At 39.0% G+C, this 23,076-nt stretch overlaps 2 protein-coding genes and 1 non-coding gene across 6 annotated transcripts in view; all 3 read left to right on the top strand.

The window, feature by feature from the left end:
- The first annotated feature begins 194 nt into the window (after positions 1 to 194).
- cul2 (cullin 2) lies at positions 195 to 12,191 on the top strand. 3 transcript variants are annotated; one of them, XM_008438267.2, is made up of 21 exons: positions 195 to 422; positions 1,404 to 1,542; positions 1,856 to 1,958; positions 2,114 to 2,208; positions 4,099 to 4,204; positions 4,347 to 4,429; positions 4,730 to 4,826; positions 5,895 to 6,005; positions 6,839 to 7,001; positions 7,106 to 7,230; positions 7,353 to 7,460; positions 7,586 to 7,645; positions 7,740 to 7,868; positions 7,990 to 8,076; positions 8,235 to 8,387; positions 8,482 to 8,559; positions 8,641 to 8,707; positions 9,319 to 9,521; positions 9,639 to 9,740; positions 9,824 to 9,940; positions 11,310 to 11,441. In XM_008438267.2, the coding sequence occupies exons 2-21, from the start codon at positions 1,424 to 1,426 to the stop codon at positions 11,439 to 11,441; spliced, it is 2,238 nt and encodes a 745-aa protein (XP_008436489.1). In that variant the 5' UTR covers positions 195 to 422; positions 1,404 to 1,423. The 3 variants fall into 3 exon arrangements, with proteins under 3 accessions (XP_008436489.1, XP_008436490.1, XP_017157226.1); XM_008438268.2 differs by lacking the exon at positions 195 to 422 and adding an exon at positions 461 to 896; XM_017301737.1 differs by lacking the exon at positions 195 to 422 and having other exon boundaries at positions 1,424 to 1,542; positions 11,310 to 12,191.
- A 725-nt stretch (positions 12,192 to 12,916) lies between these two features.
- On the top strand, positions 12,917 to 12,988 carry trnaw-cca (transfer RNA tryptophan (anticodon CCA)). The gene has a single exon. It is a non-coding gene; the product is annotated as a tRNA-Trp (tRNA).
- A 4,562-nt stretch (positions 12,989 to 17,550) lies between these two features.
- LOC103482325 (partitioning defective 3 homolog) overlaps positions 17,551 to 23,076 on the top strand; it is a 384,595-nt gene continuing 379,069 nt past the window's right edge. For both annotated transcript variants that reach the window (XM_008438421.2, XM_017301982.1), the window contains exon 1: positions 17,551 to 17,920. In XM_008438421.2, the coding sequence (XP_008436643.1) occupies positions 17,801 to 17,920 (120 nt within the window). In that variant the 5' untranslated portion in view covers positions 17,551 to 17,800. The remainder of the gene's footprint in view (positions 17,921 to 23,076) is intronic.

Raw genomic sequence — 23,076 nt, 5'->3', positions numbered from 1 at the left:
TTATTATTATTATCATTATTACTATTATTATTATTATGATTATTATTATTGATTTATTCTTTTCTCTATTATACTGAAAATAAAAGTTTTATGAAACGCGTCCTAAGAGGTTCCCGTAGTTTTGGGCGATACCATTTAAAACGAGGGTGTTTTTGTTATTTGGGACTGACTCGGTCAGTCTATTTCTCATTAGTATAAGCAACTGAGAAACAGTTTCTAAGTCTAAGTGTAATTTGTACGCAAATTCGCACGTTGGAAATCATAAAACAGCATCATAAATACATTTACTTGTTTCTTTACAGCGTATTCCCAACTAGTCGAAATGGTTTGAACCTGGAGGTACTAGGGAAGACTTGTAAAGCGAAATCAAGTCCGTGACAGCGGAGAAAGCTGACTTTTATAAAAGTAACTACTGTACAGAGGTTGGTAGCACTTTCACGACTTTTCTTGACCTGAACGTGCTGTTCTGTGTGACTGTAGCGACATGTTTTGCTGAGCTGTCAGAGTGACTGTGCTGAAACTACTAAGATGACAATTTGCTAGTGATAGCCAAGCTACCGTTAGCTAGCTACTAGCCGGCTAGTGGCTAGCTGTTCCCTAGAAATTGAATGGCACTGAGCAGGAAGAAGAAGTAGCATGTTAGCGAGAAGCTAGTTAGCCTTTTAGCTCGCCAACCTATTTTGGGATTGTCATTCCGCTAGCCAGCAACCTTTAGTTAGCTACGTTTGGTAAGAGGGGTGTTTATCAAGCGACTGTAACGTGTATTTATCCGAGACGAGTAACTGTGTCCAATAAGTAGCTAGAACCAAAAGCTGTCATGACGCTGCAGTGTTATTTTTGTCTTTAAATGAACTGTTACAGCAACACGGGGCCTCCGTTTTGGTACACGATGTAATGTGAGTTTTCTGGGACACACCTGAGTGTTCATTGTGTTCTTGGGGGGCGTTGTTGCTGTGGAAATGTTGGGTACTTCACGGTGATGAATGTTTAGATGCATTCGGTAACCCGGAGCTTCGATAACGACAATTTGAACAGAGGTTTCAGGGCAAACTTAGATCTTCTTACACTGATTTAGCTTAAGTGTTAGTTTTGTTTTGTGTAGTTTTCAATAACGTAGTATTTTTAGCCCTATTCTCAGTCTGAAACGTGCATTTGGTTTCCTATTACCATGCATTTAATGTCAATTATACTGTAAATAATCGACTTTCTTTTCCTTGACACTCTGTTCTAACACAACATTCTAACTTGCTAGTCTTAGGCATTGTCATAGGACTTATAATGGTCCTCTAAATTAAAAGAGGAATTGCAAGGTCAAGGTTAGGTTATCTTTTTTTATTCCCACCACCCCAAATGCATTTTCATCTAGTTTTATTTTGCTATAATTACTTATTTATTTTTTTTAGGGTGAAATAGAAGCTGTACCATGTCTTTGAAGCCGCGGGTGGTGGATTTTGACGAGACATGGAACAAGCTACTAACTACAATCAAGGCTGTTGTGATGCTCGACTACGTGGAAAGGGCTACGTGGAATGATAGGTTCTCGTATCCTTTATATCGCAGTGTTTCATAATGCAACTTGAAGGTTAATAAAGGGGTTTAATATGATTTTAATTTCCTGAATTTTATTCACATATAGTTTGAAAAGCTTCAGCAATTGTTATAAATCAGACAAATTAGATCATGTGACGCATTTGCGTTGGACTTTTTTGCATAAATGCGGCAGTCAAGGTCATCTCACGCTGACCATTGCCTGCTTGGTAACCAAACTATATAACATAATTGTCGTAAATAATCACAGTCAGCATTTGTTACTTGTGCAATTAACGACGTGTTCATCCTGAACTCCCAACTCCAGCGATATTTATGCCTTGTGCGTTGCATACCCAGAGCCTTTGGGTGAAAGATTATACACAGAAACCAAGGTTTTCCTCGAGAACCATGTCAGGCAGTTGTACAAGGTAAGAACTCGCCGAACCCTTCGCTGCTGACCTGTTCATCTCCAGTTGTGCTTCTCCTGCTCTTAACACCTTCTGTACTCATTTGTGTGTGTGTGTGTGTGTGTGTGTGTGTGTGTATGTTTTTCTTTTCTTTTCTTTTTTTTTTTTTTTTTTAGAAAGTCCTGGAGTCAGAGGAAAAGGTTTTAGTTATGTACCACAGGTACTGGGAAGAGTACAGCAAAGGAGCTGACTACATGGACTGCTTGTACAGGTGAGATGCTGCTGTATACAGAACTTAACGTTCCAGTTTATTTTTAAAGGAAATGTTGTGATGTTGCATTGTCTTTAGAGATTCACAAATCAGAAAAATGTTGCTAGAAAACATTTTAGCCTCTATTTAGCCAAATTTTAGGATTAAGCTTGTTTTCCCACTAAAAAAAAAACCGCTGGATGTTTGTGGGATTTAAAAATGAAAGCAAAACAAACTTGAGCTGTAAAAAGAAAGATATGAATTATCTACCTGACAACAGTTTACTTTTCATTGAAAGTCATCTATCTCGAAAAAGAAACCATCCTTCTGTATCTGCTGCATTGCCACAGAGCCAATTTTTTTATTTTTTTATCCATTTTTTGAGCTGCACTCAGGGACCACACAAAATGATTCCCAAGACCAAAAGTGGGCTCCTGAGGCCGCACTTTGGTCACCCCTACTTTAGAAGATGAAGCTGTTCACTCCAACTCTCTTGAGATTTCCTAAAAGTTTGCCGATATGTCCAAATCCAGCAATTTTAACCACTTTACTGATATTGAAAGTAAGACTTTAAGCTATTTCCTGTAAGTAACAAGTTCCACATTGAAGGTGACTGTTGTTACTGCAACCTCCAAACATGATGTGTTCATTTACTGGAAAAAGACCCAGAGTGTTTTGAGTTCCCTTCTCCTGTTAGTGTCACTTTTTCATCATAAACAGTCAGCTTATCACTTTGTTATCCTTAATCATTTATCAACTTAATTTAGTCTTTTTTTCGCATGTTTATGGGGTTTTTTTTTTCACAGAAATACACCTGCTCAGGTGTATTTCTGAACCAGCACAGATTTTCGTCTCAGCTGCCTAAACACAGAGGGTGTCACTTTTCTCTTTTCAGAAGCAACAGTAATTCTGCCATTATGGTTTTTATTTATTAGTTGTTTTTGTTATTGCTTTGAAAACGACCCACGCCAGCAGACGCATTGAGTGTCCCGATTTGAGTCGGTGTTTCTTTTTAAAGAACTTTCAGGTCTATTTTTATTTGTGTTTTTTCACAAGAGTGACTGTGCATCTAAATGCCTGTTATTTATAGTGCTACCTCATAACACTGTAAGTGGCTCTCTGTGTGGGGATCAATTTGTATTATAGAAAAAATTATAATTTTTATGTGCTATTTTTTTATTTTTTTGACATCATACTAAATGTCTTTGATATTTAGCATAACAGAGGCAGATAGCACATCTGTGAAAACGTCATGCAACTTAAAGTGGTCATGTTCAGCCAATGGGGATCAGCTTGGTGGCTGGGTACAGTAAATTTGAAAATCAGATTAAATATGGTTACCATGTGCAGTTTAGAATTTATAATCACACATTTCAATTACGAGACGTCCATTTCATATGGGAATGTTTTTCAAGACTAATATTTGTGTTTGTGCAGCCATACATTCGCCTAAATAAAATAAGATTTTTTTAAAACCATAATCTTTATTGGTATTACAAATAGTACAAATGTACAACAAAATATCACGATAAAAGTACGGTTAACGACAGTCGCGCCACTTTTGCCAACTTTGTCGTATTTAGTGACTTTTCAGACAAAAATAAAAAATCGGAATCGGCAACATCGATGATCATTCAGAAAACCGCACCCCTACTTAGAAACTTAATGCTTGTCCATGTCAAACAGCAGAATTTAACCTTAACCTTTCACACTGGTTATACCTTGAAACCAGTAGCACAAACACCCTGCTTGGTCTCTGAGTTTACTGGAATCCGTTGGAAAGCAGCTACCAAAACAAGACTTTTATTTCTGTTTTTCACTGGCGGAAGAAAAACAAAACTAAAACATGCAGTCACTGATTAAATCAGTTGACTAATGTCATCATTTTACGCCTGTCCCCATGCTGTCCAGGTATCTGAACACACAGTTTATCAAGAAGAACAAGCTAACAGAAGCAGACCTGCAGTACGGCTATGGGGGAGTGGACATGAATGAGCCGCTGATGGAGATCGGAGAGGTACTCACCCATTCTTCCACATGTAGCTTATTGTTTTTTGGTCTCTTTTGTGTCTCCCACTTGATTGAGATCACATGAATTTATTTGTTATTTCTGTTGTGAGACAATAATACAGTGACAAAATGCTGTCTTGTTATTGCAGCTGGCTCTAGATATGTGGAAGAAGCTGATGATTGAACCCCTGCAGGCCGTCCTCATCCGGATGTTGTTGAATGAAATAAAAAAGTGAGCTATCAAAAAAAATATATATATTTTTTTTTAAAACTTTGGTTCTCAAACGTACAACTGATGTGATTATAGTAGATTCTGTATAGAACTTTTAGTTTACGTTAAAAGCAATGAGTTTTGAGTGCATTTCAGCGACTGTTGTGCCAAAAAAACAAAAAAAAAAACAAACAAAAAAACATAAAAACATGTCTGCTCTTGTTTGCAACATTTTCGCACGAGTTGTATCAACAAATCTTTGTTCGCCCCTGTCTGGAAACACACGTCATGATCAGGTCTTCAACCTGTGCTGTCTTGCAGTGATCGCTGCGGTGAAAACCCCAACCAGAAGGTAATCCACGGGGTCATCAACTCTTTTGTTCATGTTGAACAGTACAAGAAGAAGTTTCCTCTAAAGGTGAGCCGACTAGCAAACACCCGTTCTCCCAGTCTGCACTGTATTCAAGCTTTTTTCTTTTTTGTAGTTGTTTTTTTTTTTCTTTATATGTATATGGTGCCATTAAAAGACACAAGGGTCAAAATCCAGAGCTAAAAATGCGAGGTCTGCTAAATTGCTTGCACAGCGACGGAAATGAGCACTGAACATGCCAAAATGTTATTACTAGGTTTGTGCTGTGAACATGGAATTCACAACAGATGTTGGTAACAATCCAAGATATGTAAATCAGAACTGGAACTATTCCATAAAATACATACAGATTTAAGCTTCCAGTTTCATTCCTGTACTTGGGATAATCATTTTGCTGAAACATTCGCCCTTGTTTTATCTCCAGATTTCTTATCTCGTCATCCTTTTGTTAATTATTTGAAGTTTCCTGGTATTATATCTGGAAAGATGGAATCAAGTCATGCCCCCCCCAGCCCCTCCTCAAAAATTCGCTCTGAGGAAATTTTGAGTAAATGTTTGGTAATTTATTCACCAAAACATGGTGTTGAGTTGTGGTGTGAGTTGACCAGAAGAGATATTTTTTCTCAGTATTTCATTTACCATATTTTCTGGACAATAAGTCGTACCAGAATATAAGTTGCATAAGTCAAAAAATGTGTCATGAACACATTTTTTGTTCATGAAAAAATTAGTAAAAAAAAAAGGGTAAAAACACATGAGTTGCTCTTGAGTTTAAGTCACTGGACCAAATTATGAAAAAAATCTATGTACAGGTCATTATGTGGATCGCTTGTTTCCATGGAACCTGAAATTTTCCCCACGTACTGCACTTTATCGTACATATTCTCAATTGTTGGACAGATTTACTTTATTTCTGTTTATGTGTAAATTACTGACATCAGAAATAAATTTCATGTCAGTCATTCAAAGTCTATCTTCTGAGAAAAGACATTCACATATATTTTTGCCTATACTTGTTTTTCCCCCACTGTAGGATTCTGTTGATGTCTACAAAAGAATGTTTCTCAGTTGTATTTTTGTATTTTATTATTATTTTTGTTTATTTCTGTGTTGCAGTTTTATCAAGAAATCTTTGAAGGGCCTTTTCTGATAAAAACAGGAGAGTATTACAAACAGGAAGCCTCCAATCTTCTCCAGGAATCCAACTGCTCACAGTATATGGAGAAGGTAAGTCGCCGGAGAGAGAGAACGCGAGGCGGCTTTCAGCGGTCGAGTTTGAGTTCACAGTTTCTTAATGTTCAACCAGGCTGTTTATAATCTTGAGTATTAGCTCACACATTAAGCCACTAAAAGTGATATCACGGATCTGATATTGTGTTGACCTCTGATTTTAATTCTGTTCCCTTGATCCTCAGTTCCATTTCTTACCAAGGTGAACCTTTTATAGTGGATGACAGTAGGGCCGCAACTAACGAGTATTGTAGTAATCAGGCACTCTGACGATTAATTGGCTAGGAAAAGCTCGCACATTCCACAAATTTGTCATTTAATCAGCGTTTTTATAGAATATTAAAAATACATTAACAGAATGAGCAGCACAGGAAATAAACATTTTATTGACTAAAATGCAACAACATAGCATTCCTTTCCTGAATTTAAGCTTAAATGATGTCACTTGGGGAGTTTTGGGTAAAACATATATACATACAAAGGTATATTTATCTTAAATGCAAAATGTGTATATATCTTGTACAGTTTTGGGTTAATTACTGCTCTGGACATGTTGCTCTTTCAGCAATTGGCCTTTTCTTTTTTTAGTCTGTATACTCCAGTCAATGATTAATTGATTGCTAAATTAGTTGACAATTACTTCAATCTTCCTGTCCAATCAGTCAGTGTGGAGTAAAACCAACATTTCATACAGCGACTTCCTGTGTGGACAAGCTCAGTGTTGTTGACTCATTTAAAACAACTTCTTGCTTTGAGAAGAAAAACTCTTCTTTCCCTATAAAGTGATGGAAAAACTTTTTGCATGTCTCTGCGTCGCTCTCGTCTTGCAGGTCCTGGGCCGATTGAAAGACGAAGAAGTCCGATGTCGGAAGTACCTGCACCCCAGCTCCTACGCCAAAGTCATTCATGAATGCCAGCAGAGGATGGTGGCCGATCACCTGCAGTTCCTACATGGGGAGTGCCAGAGCATCATCAGGCAAGAGAAGAGAGACGGTCAGTACACTTTGTGCTTTTTTTTTTTTTTTTGATGTCCTGACGCCGTTTGCGCGCCGCAGCCTCAGCTAACAGCGACTTGCGAAATGGTTTGTTCTGTTCAGACATGGCCAACATGTACACCCTGTTGCGGGCCGTGTCAAACGGGTTGCCTCACATGATCCAGGAGCTGCAGGTCCACATCCACAACGAGGGCATCAGAGGCACCAGTAATCTCTCTCAGGAAAATGTTAGTACTGCTCTACATGTTATGGGGGTTTTTTTTATCCTTCAAAGTGCCTTGCAAAAATTTGTTGTGTTTTTGATTTTTAGCCTTTTAACAGGAACCATTTCTGCTCCGTCTCCCTTTAGATGCCGACCCTTTTCGTGGAGTCCGTGCTTGAGGTTCACAGTAAATTTGTTCAGCTCATTAACACAGTCCTCAATGGAGATCAACACTTCATGAGCGCGCTTGATAAGGTACAAACCACAAATAGCTGTTGCCTCATTGCAGAGTGGTCTTTCAGCAGGTTGTTTTGTTTGCCTTGATTACAATTGTCTTTGTACCAATGTAATCTTTCTCGCTGTCTCTTTCTCTCTTGTAGGCTTTGACGTCTGTGGTGAACTTTAGGGAGCCGAAGTCCATCTGCAAAGCCCCAGAACTTGTGAGTACATACACATACACGGGAACTGTCATGTCGAGTTGTACGCGCAGAGCCTTGACCGAGTCACCCCCTTCCTGCTGCTATCTCTGTCCAGCTGGCAAAATACTGCGACAATCTGCTGAAGAAATCTGCAAAGGGGATGACGGAAAATGAGGTGGAGGACAAGCTGACCAGTTTCATCACAGTGTTCAAGTACATAGACGACAAAGACATCTTTCAAAAGGTACACAATGCTTTTTCTGCTAGAGTATACCCAACTGTGACTCAGTTTGAAGCTTTAAAAATATCCAAAAAGTTAACTCATTACATCTGGGTTTGTTTTTATTGTTTGTTTGTTTTTTCAGTTTTATGCCAGAATGTTAGCAAAGAGGTTAATACATGGTTTATCATTGTCAATGGATTCAGAAGAAGCTATGATCAACAAACTAAAGGTAAATAAACAGAAGATTTCTTGAGTGTCTAAACAAGCTTTTTCATAATTTTTTTTTCTTCAGCAGTAGACTCTTGTGTAATGTGTCAATAGAGGTCATTGTAATTATGTGGATTACCTTATTTTAATGACATGACCTCATTTCTGTCCATTTCGCAGCAAGCTTGTGGCTATGAGTTCACCAGCAAACTTCACAGAATGTACACGGACATGAGCGTGAGCGCCGACCTCAACAACAAGTTCAACAATTTTATCAAGACGCAGGAGACGGTGGTGGACCTGGGGATCAGTTTCCAGATCTACGTATTACAGGTCTGCCATGAGGAAGCCAAAAACGGGCTGTTGAAAAGATGCCAGAAATATTAGTTTGTCTGACACGTTTGGCATATCGTCCGCTTTTTTGCAGGCCGGCGCTTGGCCTCTCACACACGTCCCCTCGTCGACGTTCGCCATCCCTCAAGAACTAGAGAAGAGCGTTCAGATGGTGAGCGGAGCTGCTGAGATTTGTACTTGTAGAGGAAGAAGCGCCTTCTGATCATCTGTCCGTTTTCGCCCTGTTTTGCAGTTTGAATTGTTCTATAATCAGCACTTCAGTGGGAGGAAGTTGACTTGGCTGCACTATCTCTGCACAGGTAACAGAAAACGATGGCAGATTTAGTAAAACAATTCAGCATGTTCTGGTTAAACTTAAAGAAAAAGACATAATAGCGGCGTTCTATCGTTTTAAAAACCCTTGTCGCAGCATGTCTGCACATCTTTAAATTAAGGCCTTAAATTCATTTTTAAAAAGTAAGCTTAGACTTTGACACGTCAATAACAGGTTTTAAACTTTGCCTTGCCTGGATTATTTAATCTCATATATTCAATGTATTTTTTGGGGGGTGGGCTTTGTTGTCAGGCAAAAGTTTGAGTCGCACTCAAGACAGTTGAAGCTACTTCTAGCTTTGCTAACATATCCTTTGCATGCTAGTTAGCTTTTTTGCATTTATGTTGGGCAATTGCAAATTTCTCACCAGTCGGCTAGATGAAGTTTCCATATTTATGTGGCTACACAGGTCTTGCATATCATTCATAACAGTCTCTAAAAATCTTAAATTTAAATTGGTTAGACCTACAGAAACTCTTTGTAGCTTTAGCCGAACACCTCACAACAACCTTGTGCAAATGTCATTGGACTCTATTTAAAAGTACTGTGACGAGAGATTCTGAACTTTGGTGTTATGCTTGTTACCCCTTCTCGCAGGCGAAGTCAAAATGAACTACTTGTCCAAACCCTACGTTGCCATGGTAACCACATACCAGATGGCTGTGCTTCTGGCCTTCAACAACAGCCAGACGGTAACGTACAAGGAGCTGCAGGACGGCACCCAGATGAACGAGAAGGAGCTGCAGAAGACCATCAAGTCCCTGATGGACGTCAAGATGCTAAACCATGACTTGCAGAAGGTCTGACGCAAAACGATGTTTGGCTAAAGTTGCTTTTTACCCCGAGATGGGCGGTGAGGTACACTCAGGTTTTGATTTCAGACAGTGAAAGTTGTGTACGTTTTCCCCTGTGCACAGGAGGAGATCGAAACAGAGTCGACGTTTTCACTAAATATGAGTTTCACCAGTAAACGAACAAAGTTCAAGATTACGACGTCGATGCAGAAAGATACGCCGCAGGTAAGCCTACTGCCGGACACCAGCCTGATGATAAACAGTCCGAGCGATAACCAACTGAACCGCCGCATGTCTGTAACGTTCAGGAGATGGAGCAGACGAGGAGCGCCGTCGACGAGGACCGCAAAATGTATTTACAAGCTGCTATAGTGAGGATCATGAAGGCGCGGAAAGTCCTCCGACACAACGCCCTCATCCAGGAGGTGAGTGGGTGGATAGGGTCAAGACCTTTTCAATTTGAACTGACACGATTTATGAACCTTAGCAGGGCTAAAGGTTAAACGTATGTGTCACAAAACAAAGCGATCAGGAGCGATCTGGAATCATTCACTCATTGTTCCAATAGCTCTATTACACTAGTTCTGAATTCTTTTCATTTCATCGTTGTTTGTAGCTCTTTTGATTGAGGCGTTGCATGTTTGGACAACTTTTCCCTCTGGTTTTGCATGCTGTGTCACTGGAAGGATTTTTTTTTCCTCTTCCTTTTTTTTTTTTTTCAAATACATGTTATGATGTGCGAGTCCAGTCAGTCAGAGGCCTCTTCAGATTCATTGCGAGATTGACTGCTACTGGAGATCCTTCCTGTCTGCAGCATCATCATCCGCAACGATTGTTTTGACAATGTTTGAGTGATATGATACAACATTTAATTATCATTTGGAATAACTTAAGTATTTTTGAGTTGAATTCAATTTAGTTCTAATATATTAAAAGCATACTTGCCTAACTAAGTATAATTGATGAGTTGTCTCAACCAGATTCCTTAAAACAGTAAATGTAAAATGTGAATAAACATACATTTTAATATATTTAAACATACATTTAAACATGACATCTATCTGTGTGTAATTTCATTTCATTAAAATGAAATTACACTTCAACAAATAATTATTTTAGTAATCAATTATTCTGCCGATTAATCGAATAAAATAAATTGGCAAATTCTACACATTTTTCATTTAGCCACTTAAACCTTTTTTTGTACAATGTTAAAGATACATGTCAAAGATATAAATAAATCCCTTTTAAATTAAGAAAAACATTTTCTTGCCTAAAATGCAATGGCTTAGCATTTCTTTAGCGAATTTAAACCGGGTGAAGCTGAAAGTGGTTCAGATTGAACACTTTTGGATAAACATATTTACAGTCAAATGTGTTTTTATTATAAATCTGCAGTGATTTATGATATGATTTGCAATGTAATTAAGTCAAAAGTGTATTGTACACTTTTGACTTAATTACTGCTTTGGGTATTTTGTTCTTTCAGCAATTGACTTTTTTTTTTTTTTTTTTTTGACTGGTTTGTATACACCAGTCAATGATTAATCGATTACTAGATTAGTAATCAATTTGTGGTGATTAGTCTGATTCATCACCTCATTCTTAGTATAAATCCAGCTGTTCTCTGAAAGTCTTGGAGGTTTGTTAGAGAAAATTAGGGAACAAAGAGCAACACGAAGACCAAGAAACACAGAGAGAACAGTAACAGTCTAAAAATCACCCAATGCCTTGTGTATTTTTATTTATTTACTTAATTCTATTTTTTTTTTTTCCTTTTCTAAACGTGTTCAGGTAATCAATCAGTCCAAAGCCAGGTTCAACCCCAGTATCAGCATGATCAAGAAGTGCATCGAGGTGCTCATCGACAAACAGTACATCGAGCGGAGTCAGACGTCGGCCGACGAGTACAGCTACGTCGCGTAGGCCCCGGGAGCCGACGACGAAGGGAGCATCTCCACACAGAGACTCACCTATGAGACGGGTTTCAAATTATGAACAAAAACCACAGCAACAGACTCATTCATCTAATTTAGAATTTTGAACTGCAGGCTGTCTGCGACGATCAAAAGCAGGACTTTGTGCCTCCATCTACAAAAAAAGGAAAAAAAAAAGACTTGATGACATCATGTCAGCGCCAGACAGCTGGCTCACACCACCACTCTGATAGGCCCCTTTCCTGCCCTCGCCCATTCGAACCTTTCCCACTTTCTGGTTTTTAAACTGTTTACAGCATCACCAGTGCCACGCACCTGTGCGTCCAACGTCAAAAAGAACATGCCTCTCTAGCTGTTGGAAAAGAAAGATCAGACGAGCCTATTTGTTGAAAGAGTACGGAGGAGGGGGACAAAAAGACATATTGATGGCTACATATTAAACATGCTTTCTTTTCTCACGTTTGCAGTTGTGTGTTTTTTTTTTTTCTTTCTTTGTTAAATGTACTGAACTTAGGAAAAAAAAAAATTGTAATAAAACTGGTATACTGACTATTGTTATCTTTCACATGTAAAGAGAAATGAGTGACAAACATGATCTTGCTGCTTGTCAAATAAATAAATAAAAACACTGAAAGCTTTTATGTAAATACCTGTAATATGTCCATTAGAGTTCTCACAGAATGTGGTTGACGAGTCTATGCTGCTGTGCTAAAATTAAATTATTGCTTAGTTTTTGTGAGAATGTAGTTGAGTTTTTCATCTTTTTGCTATTGTATCTGATTTACTTTACCTTAATAACGAGCCTCTTTCCGTTTTTATACTGAGTAATAAAAGGCTTTATCTAGTATACTGCCACCTACTGGACAGCTACTGCAGGTTTAATATCCTGAAAGTTAATCCTTACTCCCTCATAGTTTTAAAAAACATAAATTAAACTCGAAGTACAACTGTAAAGTTTTTAAATAACGATTTTATGTTGTAAAGTATTTACCGTAATAAGTGAGAGGTTTTTACCTCATAATATTTGAAAAAATGTCGGGAAAATTGTGGGAAAAACTGTTTTAATTCATGTTTGTCATTCAAATATTAAGTCAAATCATATCAACTTGAGTGGATTTTAAATACTCTGCAAGTACATTAATATAAGCAATTTTTTACGCACTTGACGTCCGCGTTTCATTGTGATTAGCGTGCATTTATTTGTCGTCTCGTGCTGAGTGCGCGTGAGCGTGTGAAAGGAGAAAAGCTAAAAGAGGCAGCTGTCCTTGGTGCTGACGTAAGCTTAAAGAGAAATAAAATATCAAGTCCCCAGTTTAGGACTGATTTTCTTCGGAAATTGTTCGTCTTTGAAGGGGATATTATGGTTAAATCTCACGGTATACATCTTATTTACAAAAAAAAAAAATGGACATCAAAATGACTTCTCTGGTTGTATGATCCACTTTAAGGCGGGCAGGCGGTAGTGGCCTCGTGGCGCAACGGTAGCGCGTCTGACTCCAGATCAGAAGGTTGCGTGTTCAAATCACGTCGGGGTCATTCCTTTTCTCCTCTCGAAACAGACCACACTGAAATCCCTCGAATGCGCTTAATATTAATGGAAGATGCCGTTATAAAATATGCATAGTCAGATGCTACACCAAATGACTCAGATACTTGTTTTTCCATCCACATGCTCCTCTGGTTAATAATTATGAGCAACCAGGCCCTGTAGAGGACAAACTAATCACCTGGAAGAAGGTGGAATGAGACCCAAATTCGTGGTTGTATCATAGCGACATGAAATACTCCTTCAACACACTGTTTATTTCAGAACAAGTATGTGGAACGGCATCTGGTTGCATTTGTTAACCCATAAAACCTGAGGGCCGAAACAGTAACATCAACTCTCAACATTCACAGTGTGTAACATGCGCCCCAAAAACCACAAACAAGGCAGTTAAGGATTTTTTTCCCCCAAACTGTACTGAATCCTGAAAAGAAGACCAAGCAGAAAGAAACTTGAATCTAAACGCATACATTTGCTTCTCCTCGTGATAATCACAATTTGTAAATAAGAGCAAACCTCATGTGTTAACATTAAAATGTTGTCAAAACTGTAAACAGTTTTAAGGGTAGAAGATACACAAGATAAGACATGTCACAATTAAAAGCAACGACCAAATTTGCTTGTCTGTTTTTGGGCTTGACATGCTCCCGCCTCATTAAACGTTGAATGTTTTGGTGTCTTACTCAGGATTGTAGATTAACATTGCCTTGAGCTAATGATTTTTTTTTTCACGCAGTCGAGCTCCTGTAGCAGCAGCTCGTAGTGGAGCTCTGCAACCTGCTGTGCGAGCCTCAGCGTGTGTCAGGCCCTTCATTAAAGCAATGTCAGACATTGTCGAGTGTGTGGTTTTTTGTTTTTTAGAACCTCGATCCTTCAGGTTTTAAATTGCATAATCAAGCGAGGCACCTAGCCAACATAACATTCTCGCTTGAATGTTCTTGTACAGACTAAGCTGCTTCGTTCTGATGAACAACTGTATCAAGATGGGAGAAAAAAAAAAACTGAAGCAGTTGTCTTTCGGTTCGTATTTGATTAATTTCACACTTATTCAACAAAAAGCGTTAATGTCAATTAATGCAGCATGGAGTGGATACATTGTTTTTAGAGCAATGAGGACTGTATAAAAGTACATGTCAGTTTGTAGTTTCGTGTTTGCAATAAAATCTTAAAACATGTATTTTCTGATCTATCACATACAATTAATAAAGAAAATACAATGAATTTAGTAGTTGTAACTTGAGAAAACACGAACAGGTCCACGTGGTATGCATCCCTTCACGAGGTACTGCGGTTTCTCCTAAACTCAGAAACGTGTTGCCAAAGAGAGTTGCTGTCAAGTCACGTTTATTTGTGTAGCACCTTTCAGCAATGAGGCAGTTTTATGATCTTCTACATCATAAAAATATCATACGGTCACTAATTATGAAACAAACAATAAAATATTACATTTTGTCAGACAACATCATTAAAATTATCACGCAAATACACATGAGGTGATCCACTTAAAACTTATCAACGGCAGACCCCAACAGATGGGGTTTTAGCCTCGATTTGAATAAACTCAGTGTTTTGGCTGTTTTGCAGTTTTCTGGAAGTTTGCTCCAAATTTGTGGTGCTTCACAAGATTCCAGCCGTGCTCCTCCGTAAATACCATAAAGTCTGCCTTGAATCTGTCAACAACATGTAAGTTCTTGCAGCATCCGAAGTCCAGGAGCAACCGAACTTTGTTGCCCTTCAGTATTTTCTTGTCAGATCACATTTATGTTTGTGTGTGCGTGTTTAAGTTCGCTCATAGAAAATTTCCTTCCATCAAATGAACCACAAGGACTTCTTAACACCTTCTTAAATACTCAAAGCTATTGTCAGTAAAGGTACTTTCTACCTTTGGTAGAAAGCTGTACTTGAATCCGCGGGGCAACTTCAAGAAACTATTGCTTTTTTCTAAGTGAGTCAGTGTCAAAGCAGCCTTTGTAACTAGTGACACCTCATAGAGTGATGTAAGCATGCCGTGACATTAGGACGCACTATGAACGAACGCCCATTCTTCAGACCGTGTTCCTGCACGCAGGGTAAACACCTCCATGACAGTCAGAACATACACAGAGACAGGCATTCGGTGTTTACGTCGTCTCCTTTGTAATGCCAGTCTGCTTTCCATGCGGGGCATGTCTGGAAATGTATAAACGAAGAGGGTGTGTTTCCCTCACTTCAGTAACCAGGGGAGGGTGGGGGTGTAAGTGGAATAGAAACATACATTCAGGATAATGAATACTCACACTTGTTTTGACATTTTATCACAAAAACCAGAGCAGGGCTCTATAACGACCAATCTTCAATTCTCTGTCAAAGATTTCTTTTCATTGCTAGTTTTAGTTATTCCCGAAGGCAGATTTCTTCATTTGGGAGGCCTAAGGCAAAACACTGGCATTGTTTGAGTCCTTATTTCTCTGAAAATAAGCAAAACAGCAATCTGTGCCATTACAGAAACTGTAAAATTATAATAAGTGATATTCACTCTTTACTGATGGTTAAAAAAAAAAACGTGCACATATTTAAGGTGTTGTTTTCCTATTGAGTATTTTGCTCCCAGTCACCACTAGGTGGAGTTAGTTGCATAAAAGTGAAAGCAGGTGTGTTGCTGTACGTCATCGTCAAGATCGAGGAAGAAATAACCTGTGGAAAGAGTTCAGCTCAGCTTCTCATGCATTTCCTGTCAAATTTAAAAGCGTCATAGAACTCATAGTATTTGCAAACGAGCATACCATAAAACAAATCTTCCTCCAGAGTCACATTTATCAGTGTAGATACAGTTGAGGCAGAATTTGTTAGATTATACCTCTGCAGGCTGAACCCTGGCCACTACAAACAGAAGAAATAAGGAAGTCACAGAGCATGGTCTAAAGTTATTATTGCAATAAACAAAGACATCTGACACCAGGGAAACACTCGGCGCTATCTTAGAAACTTTGGCCCACGTGACACCCTGATGCCTGTGCTAACACTACACGGTTTTGGACCTGCCTTGTCCATACTGAGCCGACGTTCATGTTCATTCATTTGGACTACATTGGATCATAAAGAGTCAGAGCTGCAGGGAGCGAGGGAAGCTCCACAGAAAGGTTTCAGCTTTTCTCTGTAAATTGGGTCATACGTTTTATCTATCCTTTGGCATAGTCCTTATCCAGCTATGCAGGTCAATAATTCATACTCAGTATAATTCCTCCCGTTAGTAAGTGCTCTGATCTGACGTTACAACTGCAGATAAGGCACCCAAAGTCTTTCTTGTTTGTTAAAATTGCTATTTATGCAGCAAGTTGAGTGGAGTTTATTATGTAGGCATTTTGTATGTATTTGATATGGAAATGGCTTCACATTAGCAAACATATTCTCATGTTTAGGCTTTTTATTTTTTTAATGGGGACCAAAGTGAAAATAAAATGTTCTACTATGTTACATCCTCCCCTCAAATCACATTTGCAGTTCCTTGAAAAGCATCACACCCCTTTGTCCTTTTATATTTTTCCACTTTACAACAACTAGCTAGTTAAATGTTTACAAGGTGCATAGTAAGGTATATTAACATATATTTGGCGTGTGCACTATTAAAATAGGCAGTTGTAAACATTTTTTTTGTGACAGACTCAAGTATTTGTGGATCTGAGCTGTTCAAAGGCGCCTTTAAAATACCCCTGAAAATACTAAGGATTCAATGTACATCAATACACTTTTTATCTAAACTATTTCATTGTTGCTTAGTCCACATGTTCAGGGTTCTTGTCTTGTGAAAAAAGTCTCAAACCACTATACTTCCTCTATAATAATGCATATTTTGGTATTAATTCAATACCAAATAAATACAGGGGCCGTATTGCCAATGTTTTTATTATTTAAGTTGATGTATCATCAAACTTTTGTCCTTAAGGTGTAGAAAATACTTTTTAATAACATATTAATACAATCAGCAGAAACTGCAAAAAAACCCCCCAAAAAACCCCGAAGTATCAATCTTACCACGCTAATATTGATCCTAAACTAACTAAGTATCAATATTATCGTTTTTTGGATCGATCCGACTGCCTCTATTTCATCTCACCTAACCAGAATCCCTGCACTCCCATTTTTTATTTTTGCCGTCTTTACATGTCTTGAACTAAATTGAACTCAATTTGACTTATATTTGAAACCAGTCAGGTTAAAAGAAGAAAAAAAAAAAAAGTGTAGTCCTTGAAAAGATGAATTGTACTACGTCAGATGTTTGCAAGAAATAAGACTCCAAATGTGCATTACAGTTATAAAACCAAACATTTTTGACAAAAAAAAAAAAAAAAAAAAAAGTTTGGTATTTAACACTTTTAAAAACAACAGACTCTAAACTAAAAGCAGAAGTGTAAAAGTGGGATTTCATAGACGGGTGGCTCTGCCTGCGAGTACATTCTTCGTGCCTGCTCGAACATGTGGCTCTCACGTAGTGTCAGTTGTCAGCTGTGCAGTCGGAGTCGGGAAGGCTTTTTTTTTTTTGTTGGGAACTTTCAAGCAAGTGAAGTGAGTCAGTTAGCGCGGCACGAGGGAGGACGCCACCCAGCCCCGCCGCTGGGATCCTGCGCGTGGAGCTTCTGCCCGCTTCTCCTCTGAGGACTCGGCAGCACAGCGAAGAGCGATTTTTCCTCTCGGGGATTTTACTTGTTTCACCTTCACCCATTTCCACTCACTCGCACACACACACACACACACACACGGGATGGTTGTCGTCGTCGTTCGGACGCGGCTTTTTCCTCTTTGGGATTAACAGCAGCGGGGGAGACATGAAAGTGACGGTGTGTTTCGGGAGGACGCGCGTGGTCGTTCCGTGTGGAGATGGGAACGTTAAAGTGCAAAACCTTATTGAACAAGCAGCCATGAGGTATAAAAAGGCCATTGCAAAGGTAGGTCTCCCCCGCCTTTTTCTCATTTCTCTCTCTCTTACACGCACACTCTCTCTCTCTCCTCGGTGGAAGTGATTTTGTAACGTCTGCTTTGCGAGTTCCTGGAGCGGTGCACTGGATTCACACCGGGGAGCCTCAACATGGCGCTTTCTTTTTTCTTTTTTTCCCTCAGGAACGAGTTGAGACCCCCAGGGGTCCCTCCTGGAGAACTTCCCATTCCAACCCAAACTTTTTGACAAAACTAGCAATGACAGCTAAATGACTAAAGTAATACTCAAAACCTTTCCCACACGTGAATGTCTGATTTAACTTTTATTTTTTTCCCATGAAAAAGTTGAAGCAACAAAGTAAGAAATTATGCAATAAATTCAGAGTGAGCAGGAATTCCAACTGGGTGGGGGAGACCCGCGCTGTGTGACTGCAGGTATTTGTGTGTAATTACACAAGGAGGGTTGCTCAGGGAGATCAGGTGAATTAGGCAATACCTAATTTCCATATCGTCTGATCCGGAGCATCCAGCATCTGCATACTGCATAATCCACTCTGACATTCTCTCTTTGGGGCCTGGGTTTACACGGTTTAGAAGAAAAAAAAAAGTTCAATGTGATCAAGTTTAATGTGATAGCTTTGTTGTTTTCTTGTGGCTTCGCTCTAAACCCCAGTAAAAGACAAATAAAAGAATTCCTGCTTGGTACTGTTACCATGGTGTGTGACAGCACTTTGCCAATTCGTTCTATTATCATTGGAGTCACGTCAGAGGGGGGTCTAGCAATTAGGCAAGTTTGAGATTCTTCTGGCATGATTACTTTGGCTTGGTTTAAGCAAAACTGTAGAACATGGTCTGATTTCCTTTATTTAAAACCATTACCAAACAACTCGTAGTCGCCCAACTAGTCTTTTTCTGTAGGTTTGGTCAAAAATCTTAGTAGATTAGTGTCTGTGGAACTCAACAGGTAGGCCAAATTCCAAAACCTTCTCTGGCATCTATTTATTTATTTTATTATTATTTGCTGAAGGTGAGATGGCTTGTTGCCCAAGTTGTGACTCTGTTAGGGGAAGGCACAAGAGATCAAAAAGAAGTCATCCTCAGTTGTGGGTACAGAAAAGACTGAGTTGTCCTGAGAGTCAGAACTGCAGCTTTTGTCATGATGTTTGTGCCTGGACAGACCTTAATTGAAGTTTTCAGACGCCTGACTGAATTTGATCAGTATTACATTCACACATTAGGTCTTGACATTTACAACTTTTTGCTGAAATCCAAAATTTTTTTTGCATGGACATTCATACTATTAACTACGGTAATTGCGGTCACATTAAAATTTCTCCATGAACGGTTTTATGACCTAAAGTGACCCGCATGCGCAGAAAAAGGACGCTGACACAGCACAGCAGCGTAATGTCTACGATAGTAATAACAGACGTCTTATAATGTCAATGATGAAAAGTCGGATAAAACACGTCATGACTATTCAGTCTGCAGACGCTTTCAAAGCTATTGGATACCTATCTAAGTTAGAAATGACAGAATTTTTCTTTTTTTGGTTGGTGAAAAGATTAAAATCTGGCTGTTGCCATGAAAAACTTGGATACGGGCAAAGCAATCGTATGGGTTGCATTTGTCTGGTTTGTGAATATATCACAGCGAACACAAAACAATGGAAGATTGAAGCTTAAAGTAATATTTGAATTTTTCCAACATGTTTCTTTGTGCTGGAAGTAATATTAATGTTTTGGAGCCTTGACTTACTGAGGACGTCTGTCGAGGGAGCTAAAGATTGGGGCAATAGTCAAAAGACCTCCAACCTTCAAGACCTGGAGCTCATCGTAACCATCAAAAATACCAGCAGAAACATATAAAAACGCTGCTCATTTGCAATATAAAATGTTCCTCTGATTATTGTGAAGGATCATGCAATTTTTAAACTGTAATAAACAATTGTTTTATTCCAAAATTAATTCTTTTATATTCTTTTGTTATGTTTTCGGAGATACCTTTCTTATTTCTCTTATTTCCTTCTTAATAATCTGAAATCTAAAAATTCTGTCTAAATGTAAGTAATTTTGGCCTTAAGTACATTTAACAAAGGGTTATAGGGCAAAGGTTAGTAAATACCTGGGGTCACCAGAACTGTTGCTGGTCTCCTGAGAAAGCCCATCAGCTTTACAGTGAAACAACAATTAATCTGATCAGCGTTATTGGTCATCCTGAGGAGCATTTCCTCCCTAGACATACACCGGTAACCATGCAGACATCTCCCTCCTCTTCTTACCAGAGCTTCATAGCTTTCCTCACCTCAGCAGAATGCAGGCGACTCATCTATTGATCCATGCAGCCGTGTATTTGAAAAGATCCAGTGTAGTTTCCCTTTGGAAAATGCTTGGCTTTGCTTGTGTAAGACACGGCCTTTCAGACCACACAAAAGATGTAATCTCTCAGAGTTTTATAGGTTTACAGCTGCTGACGTCTTGCTCTTTATTTATAGAAGTGCAGTGGGTTCCTTTCGATGCAGTCTCTTCTGACATCTTGTGATGGGAAAGTATTGCTCAGTGTTTGCTGTGGTTTGACAAAATAAACTGAGACCTCAGAGAAAGTGAAAAAAAGTGTCTTCCCCGGAGTGTAGGGTCTCAGATTTCAAACCCCTCTCTGAAGAGATGCTTCTGGAAAACGTGACGGACTGTAAAAAAGACTTCACATTCAATAGCAGTACACATTTTTTGTCTCAGATGTCTGATGTGTACTCCATTTGAATCTACTTACAATGCCTTGCAGAAGTTTTCACACCTGTCAAACTTTTCTTTTTTTGCATTTTATTGCTGTCCAATTATAGACTTCAATGTATTTTATTGGGATATTCTATCACAGATAGACTATAACAGTAATGTTGAAGGAAAATTATACCTTGTCTTCAAATATCCTTAAACATAAGATATGCATTTATATTTAGCTTCCTTTGCACTGCCACTAAATGCACCAATTCAATGCATCAATCCAATTTAAACTTAGCCACAAACCACGTAAGAGGACATTGCAAACATATGCAAGAAAGATGCTCTGGTCAGATGAGAACACTGTTGAAGTCTTGCATGCAAAACTCCAGATGTACCGGAAAAATACCACTACACATTGGTCTAAAAACACAATTTCCATGGTGAAGCATGGAAGTGCTCTAGATCATGCTCTGTGGATGCTTATTTTTGAAAGAGAAGACAATGGGAATATAATTTTAAGCGATTTTTCTGCCATGTGTGGAAAGAAGTGGCAACCACTCCAATCTAAAATTGGGGATATTCAAAATGTTGAATTGTCATGGCTCAATATTGCAGGGTGACTGGCATCCCCCAAGGACGTTCAACAACGCAGCCTGTTGAATGTGACGTGTAGCCAATCAAAAAGCGAGGTGACGAAAAAACGAAGGGGAATTAACAATACACAGAGGATGAAACAGACTACTGTGGCGCACCCAAAAGTCCTGGGGTCATTGGAGACATCTTTGAATTGTGTTTCCTCTGTTAAATATAGTCCACAAACTATCACCAATGCTTCTTCTTCTTCTTCTACTTCTCATTCAGCCATGTTTGTTTTCTCTGAACTCAGTCTCTTTGTGTCGAAGGGTTTTGCGAGATCTCCCGTTTGACATCTGAATGTTGGTGAGCGAAATCGGTTGGTGTGTGGTGTGTTGCTTCTGCCGGGTGACTCCATACGACAAACCGTACGACCAAACCTGTTATACCTACGATTTTGTATCATCACATGTGTGGTCTCTCAGGTTTTGAAAATTGGTCAGTAATTTTAAAATCTTGCCGTGTGAACCAGGTGCAGAAGCTGACATTGCAACGTCAATAAAATGTGAACAGCTTCAAGGAATACGAACAGCAATGCCAATTCTGTCCTGAGTTTTCTTTGTCCTTGTCTATATTTTGTCCTTGTCTATATTTGTTGCTTAGATTGAATATCAGTCATAATAGGCTTACCGTCCACTTTGTATTTGATTGCAGCAGCTGAGCTCAGGCATTGTACATCCCGTGCTGATGCTTCCCCAGGGACTCTTGATGCTTTTGTCACCACCTTTGTGGGGAGCAAAAAAGAGGCATTGGTCGCCCTGTCAAGCGCCATTACCTTCAGCTCCAATCTGGTCTACAATCTGCACAATCAAGGAAGATTAGAGCTGCTCTGTCTCTTATGTTGCTTTTTGCTCTCAGAGCTTTTGTCTTTACTGCTTTTCTCCTCAAAAAGCAGAAGCAATAAGAAGATGTGATTGGCAGCTACAGATCGCAACTCGTCATTTTGCGAGTTGCGATCGCAAAATGATCGCACAGCGCACGGACGCTGTGCGGTAAATAACAAAAGAGCATGCAGATGTTCACTCACCCCATCCATGGTTTGTGGTCCGACACTGAGCTTCTAATTCTTTGAAGAGCTGCATTTCAGGGTGGTTATTCATCCTCTGCTTTTCCCACAGTTGCTGAGGCTAAATGTACGATAAAGCCTTAAAGCACATAATTGGCTTTTTTACTCCCCCCAGATTCCCTAAACACAGCCTTGGTGACATGTCACAACACAGCCAGACTGTTAGGATATACAAATGGAGAATTTTCTTATTGGAACAAGATTATGAGTCAAGACTGTAAGTTTCATCTTTCCATACTAGTGTTTCATTTAAGCAGCTACATTATCTGCATATGAAGAACATGTGTCCTTTGAGCCAGAAATTTAAGGGAAGCTTCATCCTTTAAGCCAGTAATCTGCTATAGATCATGAAGATGCACATCACATCATCCGTCATGCAATAAGAAGCTTATAGATTACAGTGACTGTTTAAAAGTAGGGGTGCATCGATAAATCGGCCCGGATTTGGAAGATTGGAGATTGGTGATTGGCCAATACTTATAAGTGAAACCACCAATCTTAACTACCTCTGCAAAGGTCTGAAAATCAATCAGTTTCCTCTTTTGGCTCTGCCATAGGAGGGGATTGACAGACAGGTTGGTCTACCAGGTTAACAATAGTCACGTCACTGTTGCCAATTTAGCAACTCCTTCAGAATATTTAGTGACTTTTCAGACAAAAAAAATTGGTATCGGTAAAAACTTGAATCTCTATATATCTAGGTTTTTAAAGATCGGTCAGTTAGTCTTTCACACCATTCAGCAGTTTT

Source organism: Poecilia reticulata, linkage group LG20 (assembly GCF_000633615.1).
Source record: "Poecilia reticulata strain Guanapo linkage group LG20, Guppy_female_1.0+MT, whole genome shotgun sequence".
Classification (NCBI taxonomy): Eukaryota; Metazoa; Chordata; class Actinopteri; order Cyprinodontiformes; family Poeciliidae; genus Poecilia; species Poecilia reticulata.
This window is presented reverse-complemented; position numbering and strand designations above follow the sequence as displayed.

Bases quoted from the DNA above. Each gene is read 5' to 3' on its own strand.
- cul2 (XM_017301737.1), top strand. From the start codon at position 1,424: ATGTCTTTGAAGCCGCGGGTGGTGGATTTTGACGAGACATGGAACAAG. The intron at 7,231-7,352 runs GTTAGTACTGCT...GTCTCCCTTTAG, and splicing joins GTAATCTCTCTCAGGAAAAT to ATGCCGACCCTTTTCGTGGA. The intron at 9,522-9,638 runs GTCTGACGCAAA...CCCTGTGCACAG, and splicing joins TAAACCATGACTTGCAGAAG to GAGGAGATCGAAACAGAGTC.